At 37.5% G+C, this 16776-nt stretch overlaps 2 protein-coding genes across 3 annotated transcripts in view; one reads left to right on the plus strand and one right to left on the minus strand.

The window, feature by feature from the left end:
• The window catches only part of CD226 (CD226 molecule), a 39369-nt gene extending 34884 nt beyond the window's left edge, over nt 1-4485 (plus strand). For both annotated transcript variants that reach the window (XM_032803417.2, XM_075062923.1), the window contains one exon: nt 3047-4485. In XM_032803417.2, the coding sequence (XP_032659308.1) occupies nt 3047-3184 (138 nt within the window). In that variant the 3' untranslated portion in view covers nt 3185-4485. The remainder of the gene's footprint in view (nt 1-3046) is intronic.
• A 10812-nt stretch (nt 4486-15297) lies between these two features.
• Nucleotides 15298-16776, minus strand: part of DOK6 (docking protein 6) — a 447057-nt gene continuing 445578 nt past the window's right edge. The window contains exon 9 of the mRNA XM_032803415.2: nt 15298-15514. Within this exon, the coding sequence (XP_032659306.1) occupies nt 15378-15514 (137 nt within the window). The 3' untranslated portion in view covers nt 15298-15377. The remainder of the gene's footprint in view (nt 15515-16776) is intronic.

Raw genomic sequence — 16776 nt, forward strand, 5'->3', positions numbered from 1 at the left:
AAAGAGAGAGGTGAATTGAAAAATACTAATACAAGTACTGTACTGCAGTCCCTTTATCATGAAAGTTGAACTTACAAATGTAGAATTATGTCAAAAAAACCTGCATTCAATAGTAAAACAATGTAAAATTTTAGAGCCTGAAAGGACTCAGTCCTACTTCTTGTAAAGTCAATCACTCAATTAAACAAGTTTGTTTACATTTGCAGAAGATGATAATGCTGTCTGCTTCTTGTTTACGATGTCACCTGAAAGTGAGAACAGGCATTCTCATTGCACTGTTGTAGCCAGAGTTGCAAGATATTTACATGCCAGATGTGCTAAAGATTCATATGTCCCTTCATGTTTCAACCACCATTCCAGAGGACATGCGTCCATGATTATGATGGATTCTGCTTGAGAACAATCCAAAGCATTGCAGACCAACGCATGTTAATTTTCATTATCTAAGTCAGATGCTAAGAGCAGAAGGTTGATTTTCTTTTTTGGCATTTTGAGTTCTGTAGTTTCCGCATTGGAGTGTTGCTCTTTTAAGACTTCTGAAAGCATGCCCCACACCTCATACCTCTCAGGTTTTGGAAGGCACTTCAGATTCTTAAACCTTGGATTGAGTGCTATAGTTATCTTTAGAAATCTCACATCGGTACCTTCTTTGTGTTTTGTGAAATCTGTAGTGAAAGTGTTTTTAAAATGAACATGCTGGGTCATCATCCAAGACTTCTATAACATGAAATATATGGCAGAATGCAAGTAAAACACAGCAGGGGGCATACAATTCTCCCCCAAGGAGCTCAGTCATAAATTTAATTAATGCATTGTTTTTTTTAATGCACATCAGCAGGATGGTGTCCAAAGCATGAAGGGGCATACGAATGTTTAGCATAACTGGCACGTAAATACCTTGCAATGGCGGCTACAAAAGTGCCACGTGAATGCCAGTTCTCACTTTCTGGTGATATTGTAAACAAGAAGAGGGCAGCATTATCTCCTGTAAATGTAAACAAACTTGTTTGTCTTAGTAATTGGCTGAACAAGAAGTAGGACTGAGTGGACTTGTAGGCTCTGAAGTTTTACATTGTTCTGTTTTTGAGTGCAGTTATTTAACAAACAAAATCTACATTTGTAAGTTGCACTTCCATGACAAAGAGATTGCACTACAGTACTTGTATGAGGTGAATTAAAGAATACTATTTATTTTGTTTGTCGTTTTTACGTTGAAAATATTTGTAATAAAAAATAGTATACTCTGATTTCAATTACAAGACAGAATACAATATATTTGAAAATGTAGAAAAATACCCAAAATATTGCACATTTCAATTGATATTGTATTGTTTAACAGTGCGATTAAAACTGTGATTAATTGTGATTAATTTTTTGAGTTAATCGCATGAGTTAACTGTGATTAATCGACAGCCCTAGCTGAAACTGTGTTTGGTGGCTAGATGGGAAGGAATGGAGGTGATTTGCCTTGAAGAAGGAAGGGTATGTGCATTGGCACTGCTTACCAGCTAGGAGGGGATAATTAAACATACTTCTTTCACATGTTTCGTTGTTCATTGCCATCCTTCATCCCTTCCCTTCTAACCCTGCTCTCCACTTCATCTCTCATGTAATGGTGCAGCAGATGAGGAGATGGAACCACTGCGGGAGCACCCTGTCAGTCTTCACCCTGTTTCAACCAGAACAGCTTTGCAATCGGGACAAGCTGTGAACCCAGATATCTGGGCACCTTGCTTACCTGCATACGTTTGAATGATTTATTGGCTTATATACAAAGAGCAGCTCTACCTGCCTTTTAATCAGTTATTTTTAGTTTAATAATAATACAAATACTGATGTCCCTATCTTTGTGACCTGAAAGACATCAAAGAAGTTTAAAGTTAATAGCACCTCACAGAAGTGTTGTGGGCATAAATACTTGGATGACTGTGACGTACTCATATACTATGGTAACAGAGGCAATATAAGATAGCTTCTGAGAATACAGTTTGAATTATAGAAGCAGCTCTTGTCTCAGAGATCTAGAGCCGGGGTTCTCAAACTTCATTGCACTGCGACCCCCTTCTGACAACAAAAATTACTACACAAATCCAGGAGAGGAGATTGAAGCCTGAGCCTGTTTAAGCCCTGCCACCCCATGCCAGAGGGAAGCCAAAGTCGAAGCCCAAGGGCTTCGGCCCCAGGCAGCAGGGGAGCAGGGTCTGTAATAAATCTTTAGTGTATCTGGCAAATAAATATCTTGCAATGCCAGCTACAACAGTGCCATGAGAAGGCCTGTTTTCACTTTTAGGTGACATAAACAAGTGGGCAGTATTGTCTCCTGCACACGTAAACAAACTTGTTTGTCTGAGTGATTGGCTGAACAAAAGGTAGGACTGAGTAGACTTATAAGTGCTAAAGTTTGACATTTGTTTTATTTTTGAATGCAGGTTTTTTTGTGCATAATTCTACATTTGTAAGTTCAACTTTCATGATAAAGAGATTGCACTACACTACTTGTATTAAGTGAATTGAAAAATATTTTTTTTATTTTTACAGTACAAAAATTAATAAAAAATAAAGTGAGCACTATACACTGAAATTGAAATCAATATATTTGAAAATGTGGAAAACATAAAAAATATTTAAATAAATGGTATTCTAATACTCTAATTTTTTAACCATGTAATTTTTTTTTAAATTGCTTGTCAGCCCTATCCTAGATGTTTTGAGAAAACTCTGGAACTGTTTCAAATGTTCAGAATACTGAAAGCACCAACTTGTTCCAGGTTCCTCTTCCCATCTCTGTTCTCTCCAACCTTACCTTCACTACTGCGTTATCATCTAGTGCTGTAAATGAGATCTGAGCTCAAACAGCTTTTCTTCATTTTTCTGACATTCCTATTTCTGTTATTCTGAGGGCATCCAGAGCCCAACACTAACAGGAGCTCTTGAGCGTTAGTTCGATTATGAGCATCTCCTTGGATTAAATAAAGTGTGGCTATCTACTGAACCACTGATTTGCAGTTCACTGTTGACATTTTTTAACGGCTTTATGTTCTTCTAGCCCAGTAACAGTTATGGAAGATCCAACTTTCGTGGCACACCAAACAGCGGAGGAGGAGTTGCATCAGTACCTGGGGAGATGCATGAGATTTATATCAACTACAGAGACTTCTCACGCAAACCTAAGACAAGAGCATGAGTTTCCTTCTCATGTCTGAATAAAGTAACCAAAGTAGAAGTACAGGCTTTGGATCATAGGCTTTATTCTCCTTTGTACCAGACTGACCTTTATTTTTTTAGTCTCCATCAGCTAAGTGACTTTGATTTATCAGTGCAGCAAGAGATTATTTGTTTGTCTATAATTTACATCTTCTGAGGTTTTAACTACCTTTTAAGCAATCTTTTTGGCAGGGAGCGAGGGAATAAATTAAGAGGCCAATTGAGAGCTGGTGTACCTCCCATGGCACTGGAGCTGCGTCTGCCTACACCAGGTCTGAATCTGATCCTGAAAATTTATATGAACGAGTGAAGCAGAGGGAAAATGTGTTCTTTTCTGTCTAGATCCAGATATTTAACATCTGCAGCGGCACTTTATGCTGTGTGCTTTATAGAGTGACAGCAGAATGAAACTGTTTTTGCCCACTGGTAACATAATACCTGCATGTGAAGTGACAGGATCAAATACATCAGGTTTCCTCTTGCCCAGAATAAGAAGGGTTCATAGGATCCTGCCATCCCTCCCTCTCAATGGCCACACATGATGTTCAAGCAGCCATTCAGGTCTTTATGGTTAAGAAAAAGATAGAAATCTGGCCCTGAGGCACAGCAGCACACTCAGGTGAAAACAAAACACAAAGACTCAGTCACTGACAAGTTATATTTAATAATAATTTATTATAAGGTTTGGTTGCACAAAAAAATAAATGAGAACAAGGAGGATATGGGAATAAATGAGGCAAAGCAGAAGAAAAAAGCATGATTAAGAACACTTACAAAATGATATGTATACATACACACACATATATGTGTATATATTCTGCAGGAACCTGCAGAAGAAAAATGCACAAAAATAGAAACAAACAAACAAACAAACCAGAAGGCAGACCTGAGAATTAGGGTCTACGCATCCTATTGGCCCTATACACAAGTGCTTTTAGTGGAATGTCTCTAGGCGTGCGCAGGACAGTCACTTTAACATGAGAGAGGAATCCAGGTAAGCGAGTGCTATCATGAAGACTAATAGTCACATATGGCTGCATACTATAATGCCTTAACATACTGTATACGTATGTCAGGCTGATTAGGCGCCTGCTTGGCCTGATGCTCACTTTCTCTTTAAACATTAGTGAAAGTGGTATTGAACTTGAATATTTCTGGAAAGGGGAAAAAAGTTAATGTCATTCTGACTAAGCATTAGTTACCAGTTCCATTGAGTTTGGCAGGGAAAGAGGATTGACAGCAGCCTGAAAGCTAAAAGTTTTATTATTTTATTATAATTAGCCTCTTAGACTCATAGACTCATAGGTCAGAAGGGACCAATATGATCATCTAGTCTGACCTCCTGCACAAGGCAGGCCACAAAACCCTACCCATACACATTTATAACAACCCCTAACCATGACTGAGTTATTGAAATCCTCAAAATTGTGATTTGAAGACCTCAAGCTGCAGAGAATCCACCAGCAAGTGACCCATGCCCCACGCTACAGAGGAAGGCGAAAAACCTCCAGGGCCTCTGCCAATCCGCCCTGGAGGAAAATTCCTTCCCGACCCCAAATATGGTGATCAGCTAAACCCTGAGCATAAGAAAACAGTGGTCTAGATTCTTCTGGTCATTATGTGGACATGGGTGTCCCAAGCTACTGGGGAGGATCACAGCATTGTGCAGCTAGCCTACACTTCAGCTAAACTGAAGTGTTGCAAGACTAAAAATTCGTTCAAACCTAGCATTGAAGAGTTTCATTGTTTAGAATGTCAAACACCACTAGAAAACATCTCTATTATTATTTTTTGGAATCTGTGTACTCTTCAACAAATACCTATACAAATTATAAGGGATACTTTTATTTTCTTCCACTGACTGAAGGGTTTAGGAAATGTTAGCACATGAACGATGAAATTGCATCATATTGATGAGGATACACAGAAAGGTACTATTAATGAGTTGGGGTGTGTTTTTTTTTTTTTTTTTACCTGAGTTATCGGATCACTGCAAATTGTGCATATTATTACAAGTAAAACCCTGTATCAGTGGGCCTTTTCTCTAACCTAGATCTGGTGATCCCATTTATATTCAAATGACAAGCTGTTAATATAATGAATTCCACTAGCTTTATGTTTCCCAGTCAGAGCTCCGGATGCCTCAAGATATAATAACCACAAAGTTGGTAGTGCCCCCTTATCTTTTTAGAAGCAGAATTTCACTCGTCGTGCAACTATACTAGTTTAAAAAGTTGTTTTTACTGAAGGTGAAAAAAATGAGGATTTTTTAAAACTTGAATAGCTATAAGATTAGTTTCTTTTGGTTTGTTTCTGGTAAATGTCCTTGATATTTCCTTGAAATGCTATCTGAGGCCATTATAACATTTCTGTGTAGATTTTCTTTTCAAAATAATTGAACATTTTCCAGATTTTAGGGGGGAAAAAATCTATACTGAACATCTTAGCATTTTGTTTAATCTATTTTAATTCAAATTCCATAGATGTTTTGCTTCTACGAAGACAGTATACAGGGAAAAGTGTGTCAACACATCATACATAGCATAATAAAAGTAATATATTAATCCTTTCCAATAAACAGACAAAGCAACAGCTTAATTTTGTACCATTATCATAAAGCTATATCAGTGAACAGCAGCTGAACCCCAGATGAAACCATTAAAAATACAACCTTGTCAAGAGATTTTTGTAATTTACTGATTTTGCTGCCAGTTTAGAATATTAAGACTAAAGAGCCTGGCTTGGAGATACATACATACATACATATATACATACACACACACACACAGACATGTGTATGAATGCAAAAGTTGTCATTAATATGTCAACATTGCCAACAGACAGTTTCTTTTCTAAATATAGGGAAAAACTTTGCTACCACTGTGGAGTAACTGTTGGCTAGTGCTTATTTTTTTTTTTTTAATGGCAGTCACTGTAGGTGAAGAGCCTAAGCACAGTAGTTAGGGGAGTGGGATTTAAAACCTCTTAAAATGTATGAGTGTGGCTTGAGGAACTGTCTGTGGCAAAATTTGCATTGTTTTAAATTAGTGTTTTAGGTACCCACTCTGAAGTCAGACAGCTGATAGGGCACTATTTATGACTTAGATGATCAAGCTCAGAATTTCACATAATAAGACCAAATTACATCCTTAGCAAATGTAAGAAATGCAATTCCTTTTACAGCTGCTTATTTCCTCTAGGGCAAAAGTATGGAACTAAATTTTTCAGTCTCTTTTGAACAGTAAAATAGCAATGATTAAACACTGAAAATAATGATTGAAATAAGTGTGATTTCTCTCTACAGCTTAGAACAGTTTTAAAAGAATCAATGTCCCACCAAGATAATAATAAACCCCAAACAGCAGCCAGATTATGGAATTTACTGAAGGCTGTTACAGCATTACTTATTTTTAAATAACCAAACAACCCCAGGCTCTAGAAACATTACTTTAATAAATAAAGCTTACAGGATAAAGCATATTTTCATTAAACAAAAGAGATATTTAATTTGTTAATCTTTAATTAAGGGAGCTCTTAGCAGAAAACTGGAATTATACTGATAGCAGCTTTTAAAAAAGGGGAAAAAATGGCTTTTCTTCAGTGACCAGTAAATGTGCTATGGCTAGTTGTATGCATGCATGTTGTATACAAGGAGAGAGACATTTATGTTTAAAGGACAAGTCCTGTAATTGATGGCATTATGAAACCTTTTAAACTTAAATACATGTCTCTTGAAAAACAGAGTCCTCCAAAATAAAATAGTATCTGAAATTGGCCTATTCTGGCAGCACTTCACCCTACAGAGAGAGCCATCTTCCTGGTTCACGAAAAATAGAAAGAGGATTGAACTCCCACTTTAAGGTGCTTTGGGTAGATAGTATAGAAGAGAATTGAGATTCTATATTGAAATATTTCCTTTAGCTCTCTTTATTCTTAAAAAAAATGTGTTTTAAAGAGAATAACGAATCTGCATCCTGCCATCATAACTTCCCACTTTCTGTTCCTCTTGGCTATTCCTTTCTCTCCTGCCCAGCAGAGCACATTTTGTCCGCTAGTAGTTGGAGGTGTGAAGTAATGTCTGGAGGGTTTGTTGCTGAGAGGGGGAGAGGAGGGAGCTATAAGTGTATGTTGGGTTGTTCTTGAAAGATTGTCAGGCAGGGAACTTGGGATTTGGGGAAAGGTCTGGGCTGAGCTATGAAAAGAAACTTTTTCAAATAACAGATCCTAGGGTGAAGATGACTTATAGTCTTAAAACTTCTGGAAACCATGAGGCAGATTATTTCTCATATCTACTTTATACCCCTGAAGTTCCATTTAACTCATTAGACTAAGTGATTGTCATGTGGTGATGCTTCACTGAAGTCCAAGGAGTGACATTGATTGACACCAGCAGAGTTACCATGTACCTCACTGAGTTACACAGGCATAAGTGAGAGGAAACCCAGGCTTTAAATACTTCCACTGAATTCAGTGGAGTTGTATATGCTTATACCAGGGCTACAATTAGTTGCAAATGCCTTGTTTCTCCAGTTAAATCTATTTGTTAGCTCCCGTCTTTAATGATCATTAGGTAGCAAGATGACTTTCTGCATGTTCTGAGAAATTTTATTTTAAAGCTATTAATTAATTATGAAATTAACACCGAGCTGTTAAAAATGATGAAATTGTGAAATTTTAGAAATGTGCACATTTCCTTTTGCATGTTTTATGTCTAGTTGGACACGAACCTGAATAATTCAGGCTTCCAATCTAAACCCTGCTCATAGAATTATTTAGATAATGGGTAAAATTTTCAGAAACATCTGCAAGATTGAGGCTCCTAAGTCCCATTTTTCAAAAGGGACTTAGGCATTTAAGAGTATAAGTACCACTGACTTGCTATGAAACTTAAGTGCCTAATGACCAGATTTTCTATGGTATTTAGGCACCTACAGATGTGGATAGGCAAACTGTCATATTTTCAAAAGCACTGAAGCAGGTTACGTGCCTAACTGCCTTGGAATCAATAGGAGATAGGTGCTGAACCAGCTTTGGTTCGTAACCAGGTGTTACTCACTTCTGAAAATGGAATGTAGTTTCCTAAAGCACTCAGATGCATTTGAAAATATTACCTGATGCTTTAATCAGTTCTCAGAAGAAAGCAGCTCAGGTGTCTACCTCCCACAAGCTGAGATATACCTGGAAAAATTTAGCTAGCCCATCAATGCTGGAAAATATGGACCTTTGGGTAAGTAAAATCTGCAACACTTTGCTGAAACACATTGCTATTTGATTTCCTAATTTTGAAGGTTCTGAACAAAATGTTGTACTGAATATTTCCAAAATCTAGTCACTGGCCTCAGGGCTTCCAAGATTGAGCTGAATTCTATTTCAGAGTGAATGATGCAGTTATCATGCCACCTGGCCTTCTGCTAGCACTGTGTTTAATACAAAGATGCATTCTGGGCACTGTTATTTTGCCATCATGTGGGGTACTCAAAAATAAATAAATAAAAGTTTTACCTTAGTTAAAAAGATAAGTTTGTTAGTATCTATGGTATAATAGTTGCTTATGCTTTGGCTTGGCAGATTCAATTTTTATTTTTTGTGATTTTTGACACATATCAATGTTTATCTGTAAGCTTATTTTTAATTTATTTAAATTTTCACTATCATGTTAAATTATGGGGATGGAAGCAACATTATATGTCAAAATAATCATCAAAATCTAAGTTCACAAACAGCAGTTTCTGTACTGTGACTATTGATAAATTTTGCTATTATCAATGGAAATACTTTTTCATCAGTGTGTGTGTATGGAGAAATCAATGTTTACAGACATTTACCAATTAAAAATCTAATCCTTTCTAGGCTGCCTATACTTTATAATCTAGAATACTAGAAATACTGAGGTAAATTTATGAAGTTATCTAAGGCAATTTGCATATTTTTAGAAGTAGCCACTTTCCTGGTAACACAGCCAGTACTGAGCAAAGTTGAAAGTGCTTATGGAAAAAATTTGGAAATAGCTGAGAGACCCTGGGTGCCTCTCTATGCCAAGTGGAAGAAGGCACCACCACACCATAACTCACCTGAGGTCTCTCACACTCATTATAACCACAGTGAGTTGGGGCAATCCGTGTGAAAAAAGGCATCCTGTAAATTTTCATATCAAAATTGGTAACAAGCCAGTCATTAATATTATTGCACGATTTAGCTACAGGTGGTGTATAAAGAATTATAGCTGTGTGCTGGAAATATGGTCTTAAAATGTGTTTGGCCAGCAGCGCATAAGCCTAACCCAGCCAAAGGAATATTGTTTCATCTGCTTCACGGCTTTGTCAATGTAAATTGACCAAGGTGAGAACAGACATAATGGAAGTACATTTATAGTAAACACAGCCATCAAACTAGCAGGTAGGGGAGAGGACAACTTACTGATCACAATAGGGTATATTGTACCCCCAGGAAGCCTTCCTGGTTCTTAAAACAGAGACAATAGACTTTAGAAAACATAAGCAGAAACAGCTGCATTGGCACCTATCATGTGAGAGATACAAGGGGCCAGAGCTCTTGAAATCTTGATCCTTCAATCAAGGCAGATGTGGGGGCGAAGAGGGGCTGAAGTTTCTGGGAACTGACTGTAGGTGAGAAACCTGCTTAGACAAAGATTGTAACTTGCTGCAGTTAAGGTTTAGTCACTAGAAAGTATATTTTCTTTGTAACCTTTCATATCTCTTTCACTCCCACTTGAAATCACTTCAAAAACTAGTGATCAGTAGCACATTAGCCATGCTAAGTTATAATCAAAGTACATTTTGCCACATTTTTTTATTTGTTAATAAAGAGTAGTGTATATTTCAGTTCTGTTTAAGTGTACACTCTGCCAACACCATATTTTCTCATAACTTAAAGAAAGTATTCAAGAAAATAAATGTTTTAAGGTTTAATACTATATCCTGCAGAAGATGTAAAACCTCCATAATTGTGCACTAATGTATCATGTAGGAAATTTCTCACTAGACTCCTTCTGAGTATCTGTGGCAGAAGCATGAGAACTAAGGGTCCTCATGTTTTCGTACTTATAATTGCAGAAACTGTTTTTATTCATATAAATTTTTAATCCATTTCTGAAATGTTCCAAGTTATTTGTTTCAATAAAATCTTGCATCAGTGAGTCCCACAAGTTAAACCAACTATAAATGAGTTTCTTTCATCTAGATTAAATAATGCATTTTAACGTGAGTGCTGATGTTCTTATTTACCCTTTTCCATAATACACAAACACCTGACTGACCCTCTCTGAACAAATTATTATTCTGTAGGAGCTTGATCCTATGAGTTGAGCACAAGGTGCCAATCTCAGCTCCCACTGAAGCCAGTGGAAGTTGAACACTTTGGTGAGGGTTGAGTACCCTAAGTTTCCACTGGATTCAACAGTAGAGGATAGTTTGCAGGATCCAATGCTCTCAGTATCCTATATCCTAAATTACCCTAATCCTTTAAAATCTTTCCTTGTTTTGACTCCTCACCCCAGTCCATGCTTTTTATCTTTTTGTTGCCCTTCCCTGAGCGCTCTGTTTACAATGCCCTTTTGGAGATGAGGGGACCAGAGCTGAATGCAGCATTGAAGATGAGTGCATTTCATTTATTACTGTTTTTCTTACTACAGACTAAAAAAGTGCAATGCAACTTTTACAAAAAGCACGTCCAGAATGTAGATGCTCGATATCGTTGTCTGTCATCTGAGGAAGCTCAAAAGACTCCAATATTAATGTTGTCACAAGGATAGCTTTATTTTGTACCATGTTTTGTTCTTGCTACAAGAACAGTCATGACAATAGATGTGTAATTGCCAGCTTTGTTCTCATTACTGGTGTAAAATTGTCAAGAGATTGGATTAATTTTATACTGTCTTTCTATGCCTGCTGCAATTTTTGTTACAAGACAATGAAATATATATTGAGAACAAGAAGAATATAGCATACATTAAAAATGGGGGACAACTTTGCTCAGAACTAAAATAGTTACATGAAAAATCCTCTGTAAAATGTATCAATTCCCCTGACTCTCGTAAGATTATAACAAAAGAAAGATGTAAATCTATTCGTTCTCATGACACTTTCTACACAGAAAGATAAGGCGGAAATGGTGAAAACTTAACACTGTTCAGAATGAAGCGTGAAATTTGTGAAGTTTGAGAAGGGTTTGAATTTCATTGAGCTTAGTGGAGGGTTACAAGGTACAACTGAAAAATCTATTTTCAAATGGGTTGTAACTCAAGGCAAAAGTTAGCTAATAGGGTCTGTCATAAACAGATAGTAGGAGTTAATAGAACAGAAGTACTTTATATCTCTTTTGACTGTAAAGGGTTAACAAGTTCAGTAAGCCTGGCTGTCACCTGACCAGAGGACCAATCAGGGGACAGGATACTTTCAAATCTGAAGGAGGGAAAGTTTCTGTGTGTGCTGTGTAGATTTAGGTGGTTTTCTCTCTGGGTCTGGAGAGTGCCCAGGTGGCAACCAGGTTTCTCTCCACTTTCCGATACAGGCTCTTATAATTCAGAATAGTGAGTACTAGGTGACAAGGCAAGTTAGACTTATGTTTGTTTTCTTTATTGCAAATGTTCATTTTGTGGAGGAGTTCAATGTGTATTTGGCTAGAAGGAGTTCCAAATTGTATTTGCTCGAAAGGAATTTATTTGTACTTATACTAGGCTCGGAGGTTATTCCCATGCTATAGCTGAAACCCTGTACTAATCACATCTTAAATTTACAAAGATAATTTTACTAGTTTTTTCTCTTTAATTAAGTAGTTTTCTTGTAACGACTGATTGGTTTTTATTCGGTGAGACCCTAAGGGACGGGTCTGATCCACCAGGAATTGGTGGTGAGAAGAGGAAGGGGAAGAGAGAGGTTAATTCTCTTGTCTGATAGTGATTACTTGCTCCTATCAAGAAGTCGGGAGGGAGGAGGGGAGGTGAATTTGCCTCTCTGTTTTTGTGATTTCAAGGAGTTAAATCACAGTGATCTTCGCAGGGTAACCAGGAGGGAAGCCTGGGGAGGCAACGTGGGGAAAGGGTTACTTTCCTTGTGTTAAGATCCAGAGGATCGGTCTTGGTCCCCGGGCAAGGTTTTGGGGGGACCAGAGTGTACCAGGCACTGAAATTCCTGGTTGGTGGCAGTGCTACAAGTACTAAGCTGGTAATTGAGCTTAGAGGAATTCATGCTGGTACCCCATCTTTTGGATGCTAAGGTTCAGAGTAGGGAATTACACCATGACAGGATCAAAGTTAACTTAACAGGAAAAACTGTGCTTCATCTACAAGAATGTTGTTTTCCTCTTTATTTTTAAATGACTAAACATTTTAAATAAAAATAAACTCTTTACAATTAATTTAACATCTTTCTCTAGATCGTCTGTAAAAGTCTACCAAATATAGTGAACAAACTGCAGAAGAAAGCTACAGAAAGATGTCTTATGACAAACCTTTCACTGACATGCATGGCGTTAGGATTTTTACCTAGAAGTATAGAGATAGGGTCCTAAATCCAAATTTAAGCACATACATAAGTGGTTTCATTTTTAAAAGTGCTGAGTACCCATCACCTCCCATTAACTTCATTGCCTTGTGAGAGTCTTGCCTCTTACGTAAACTCATTTTTAATGCTACCGCAGGACATTCAATATAAATTGATGGACCATTCAACTACCATTGTTGTTCCTCTGTGTTTTAGTATTCATTTTATTCTAAAGAGTATTTGTTTTACTTGCTCACTAATTTCAAATATCAGACACCTTTTTTTCATAACATCAAGAATAAGGACTATGCTTGATTTCAGAAGCTCAAGACTTTATCTCCAGAAAGCACTTATATACTGCATCAAATCTTAACCAGTTCACCTGTAAAACCTGTGTCAATGCAATCATGGATAGCACAGCTACCTTCCACTAGTAAATTATAGGCTGATTCCTTAGGCTTTTCTGTGTGGGGGAGAATGTGAGAAGCTAGGATTTGTTTGTTGTGCTGTAAATTGTTATAGGAAAGTGTCACTAATTGGGCTGATATACTAAAAGAAGTCATTCTATTTCTGGGGCTGCCTCCCTGTAATCTTTAATTAAACAATGGCTTTCTGCTATCCCCTCTTCTGTTCCATTCTTCTTCTGGTCTTGTGCAATGGCTGTTCCTCCCCCCCTCCTTCCAAGAAATTATCTATAAAATGTGGAAAAATTACAAAATACAAAACTAGACATGGAGACAGGAACAGTTTCCTTCACTAGTTTTAGGAAGATATAGTTGCATTTGAACAATATTGATTTTTGCTTCAGTCCTAAGTGTACACCCTGGGTATTTACAGTTGAAAGGTCCTTTTCAAAGTGTAAATCAAAGCTAATTAGCTATATTCATTTTACCAGAAGTCATTTTGTTGCCCTCTTGCGCTACGCAGCCCAGGAGCTTGAATGTGGTTGGGGGAGGGGCACAATACAGATTGGGAAGAGAAAGGCAAAGAAAGAAAAGAATAACCTTGATTAAATGAATCAGCTGCACTTTGTAACAAACAAATCACAAACCTTTTCATTCAGCAGCTGTTCACTGAGGTGTATAAGCTTGCAATATGTTAGCCTGTACAATGTTTGGAGAAAAGTCAAACATACTGTATCAATAAATGTTTAGTCAAAGCAGACATTTCTTTTGTACCTTTTTATAAAAAAAAAAACTCAGCAATTTTTCAGTTAAATTACCATAGATAAAACTGTTCATATAATTGGAAAAAGAATCAACTGCTCTTTTCCATGTTCTGCCTCTTCTGCCAGTCCTGACAAGTAATGACAAGAATTCCTCTGGTAATCGTGGCAAACAATCCATAAAGAGAATGGACTGTACAGTTGGCTCACACAATACACAGCAAAAAGATTTTTGTTCCCCCAATTTCCAGCATTTCAGAGCATCACATGCTGCACATAAATAATTGATGACCCTTTTGAAAAATTAAATATTCAGGACAGCTCAAACTCGTTGTCCAGACCTACATTTGTGCCTTTCACATTATCCCTTACTGATTCTAAACAAACTTAGCAGGGTTTTTTTTTAAATGCCTTTCAAGCACGGAAAGGCCTACTTTAGAATTGTTCCACGTCTTTCCAAGTTAAGTGGTTAATTGATCCACAATCATACATAACACACAATGTGACTAAAACACAAATCAGGGAAAAAATCAAAGTAACAATGACCAGAAGCACAAGAATAGAGCTAAGTTGCTAGACACTAGCAGAGAATCTAGCTCATAAGGTAGAATAGGAGATTGCCTTTCAAGAATTCAACCCAGATTCCTTTGTTTGAAGAACAGTTTCCCCTCTTTTTTTAAATATATACTTGCCATAACAGTAGACAGTCTTGTTTAGATCTCTTGCAGATGTGAAGACTTCACAGTTCTAAGAGCTGAATTCTGCCCTTTAGCTATTGATGTACAGCTCTGAATGGCATTCATAGGCAGAAATTGGCCTTAGGCTTTTAAAATGAGAGCTATACTAGGTAGTAATATTACTTTTAATATACCAAATTCTATTTCCCAAGATGTTACTAATCATTATCTTGCTACTCCCAATATATACGTAGAGTTAAACATGGTAGCTATGGGAGCCTGATTACAAAGGTGTTCGCTCCTTTTTGTAATTGCAGCTTTGCTTATTTCGAAGGATAACAGCTACAGTCGCTATACGGTTTAATGGACAACACTTTTCCAGTACCAACTGGAACCAATGGGCAATCAGTTGGATATAAAAAAGGTGGTTGCTGTCAGTGGGAATGGAGATGGGCAAACTTGACCATAGTGTTGGGTGACAAGTCCAAAGTTGAGTGTGTCGTCATGTTTCCACCCAGAATAGGTGGTGTGCAGTGAAGCAGAGGTTTCATTGGATTCAATTGCTTTCTTATACCCGGAAATCGGTCTGGTTGTTTTTACATATGGACCAAAGAAAATAAAAATTAAATAAATAAATAAAAGACTTAGCCTGTGCCTCAGGGACATTGCACTGCAGTTTTTAATCTTCACTGTGACCAGACTGGAGCTGGTAGGCCTCAGTTTTCATTATAATTTGTCTTTCATGGATTCTGAAGGTGCAAGTGGCTTCCTGGCCCTAGAGGCAGGTTCCAGGCTCCATTGTATCTCTGGTCATCTGTTGTGTGTGTATCATTAGATGACGGCTGAACTGTAGCTGAATCCATAGCTGCTAGACAGCGACAGGGACTGCTGGTGCTCCTCGCCCGGCTCTGAGGTGTAGCTGGGAAACGTCTGTGCACGAGACACCTTTGCTGAACTGAGACTGTGACCTGGAAGGAAGACAGAGAACAGTGTATTATGAATCACCTTACTGAGCTTCAAAAACAACTGAGCTGAAAATGTCCTCTGAATAGGGTAATAAGATATTAGCCATAACTCTTTCTGAACTAGCAACATCCTCTATACAAAGAAGTGCATCTGCTCCATACTGTATTTGGACCCTTTTAGCCAAGGAAGACTCAGACAGAACAGAAAAAGAACAAACCAAGGATTGGACTGCATTTTTGGTTCTCTTCCTTTATTTCCTCCATGAATCAAATTCACAAACACTGATTTATTCATATTTACTCTCTTGTTCCTGGGCTTTTCAGCAAGGAATGCCTTCAGTGACTCCTGCATCCCATATGATTATATTCTGTACGGTTTGGGGTGTGCACATACATAAGGATTATTTATGAGAGTAATTTCAGGAGCAGGCTGTTATGGGAGACAGTGACTATAAGTGGGAGTCATCCTTGCCTTCCCCACATGAAATGACTTTTTTTATTTTATTCACTAACAAAATGTCATTTTTCACAGCAACAATTAACACCGTCAAGCTCTAAAGTGCTTTTCTAGGAAAAAAAGCTATGTAAGTCTCACTAGTTCCTTTGGAAACTGTGGAGAGCTTTCAACAGCACAGAATTCAATTAGTTAAATCCTTCGGTGGATGTTGAATTACACACTATCACTAGGTATCACCCACACCTACATTTCCCGTTCATTCCCTATTATGCAGTATGCTCTTTCCTTACCTTTCTTTCTTCTTGTTCCCTTTACTTCTTTCTCTCACTCTCAAACTGTTCCTTCTTTCATGATGCCCCTTGTGCTTGAAACAGTCTCCCTCCCATTTCTTGTCCACCTTCTTTCTTACCTAAAATCGCTCCTCAGCACCCATCTCTTCCATAAATTCTTCCTCACCATAAATTCTTATGTCCTCCCCCTTATTTAAATTTAGATGTTTAGATGTGTTGTGTCTTGTTTGTGTTAGACTGTAAACTTTTCAGAGCAAGAGTCAGGTCTTATTTTGTGGACTATCATGTATACTTATGGTGCTTTATAAACACTGATAATTAACTGAGTTAATAATTCAGAACTAATGGCAACCCCTCCTCACATGAGTAAACCCATTGTTTTCAATGGGATTACTCCCATAAATCATACTCCATGCAAAGGTGGCCATAAACATAGATTGTTTGCATGCTAAAGTTGCATGCGGAAGACATGAAGGTTGGGTAAAAACCAGCATTGTGCATTTGGACTTCAGAATTAA

This window comes from Chelonoidis abingdonii, chromosome 2 (genome assembly GCF_003597395.2).
Source record: "Chelonoidis abingdonii isolate Lonesome George chromosome 2, CheloAbing_2.0, whole genome shotgun sequence".
Taxonomy (NCBI): domain Eukaryota; kingdom Metazoa; phylum Chordata; order Testudines; family Testudinidae; genus Chelonoidis; species Chelonoidis abingdonii.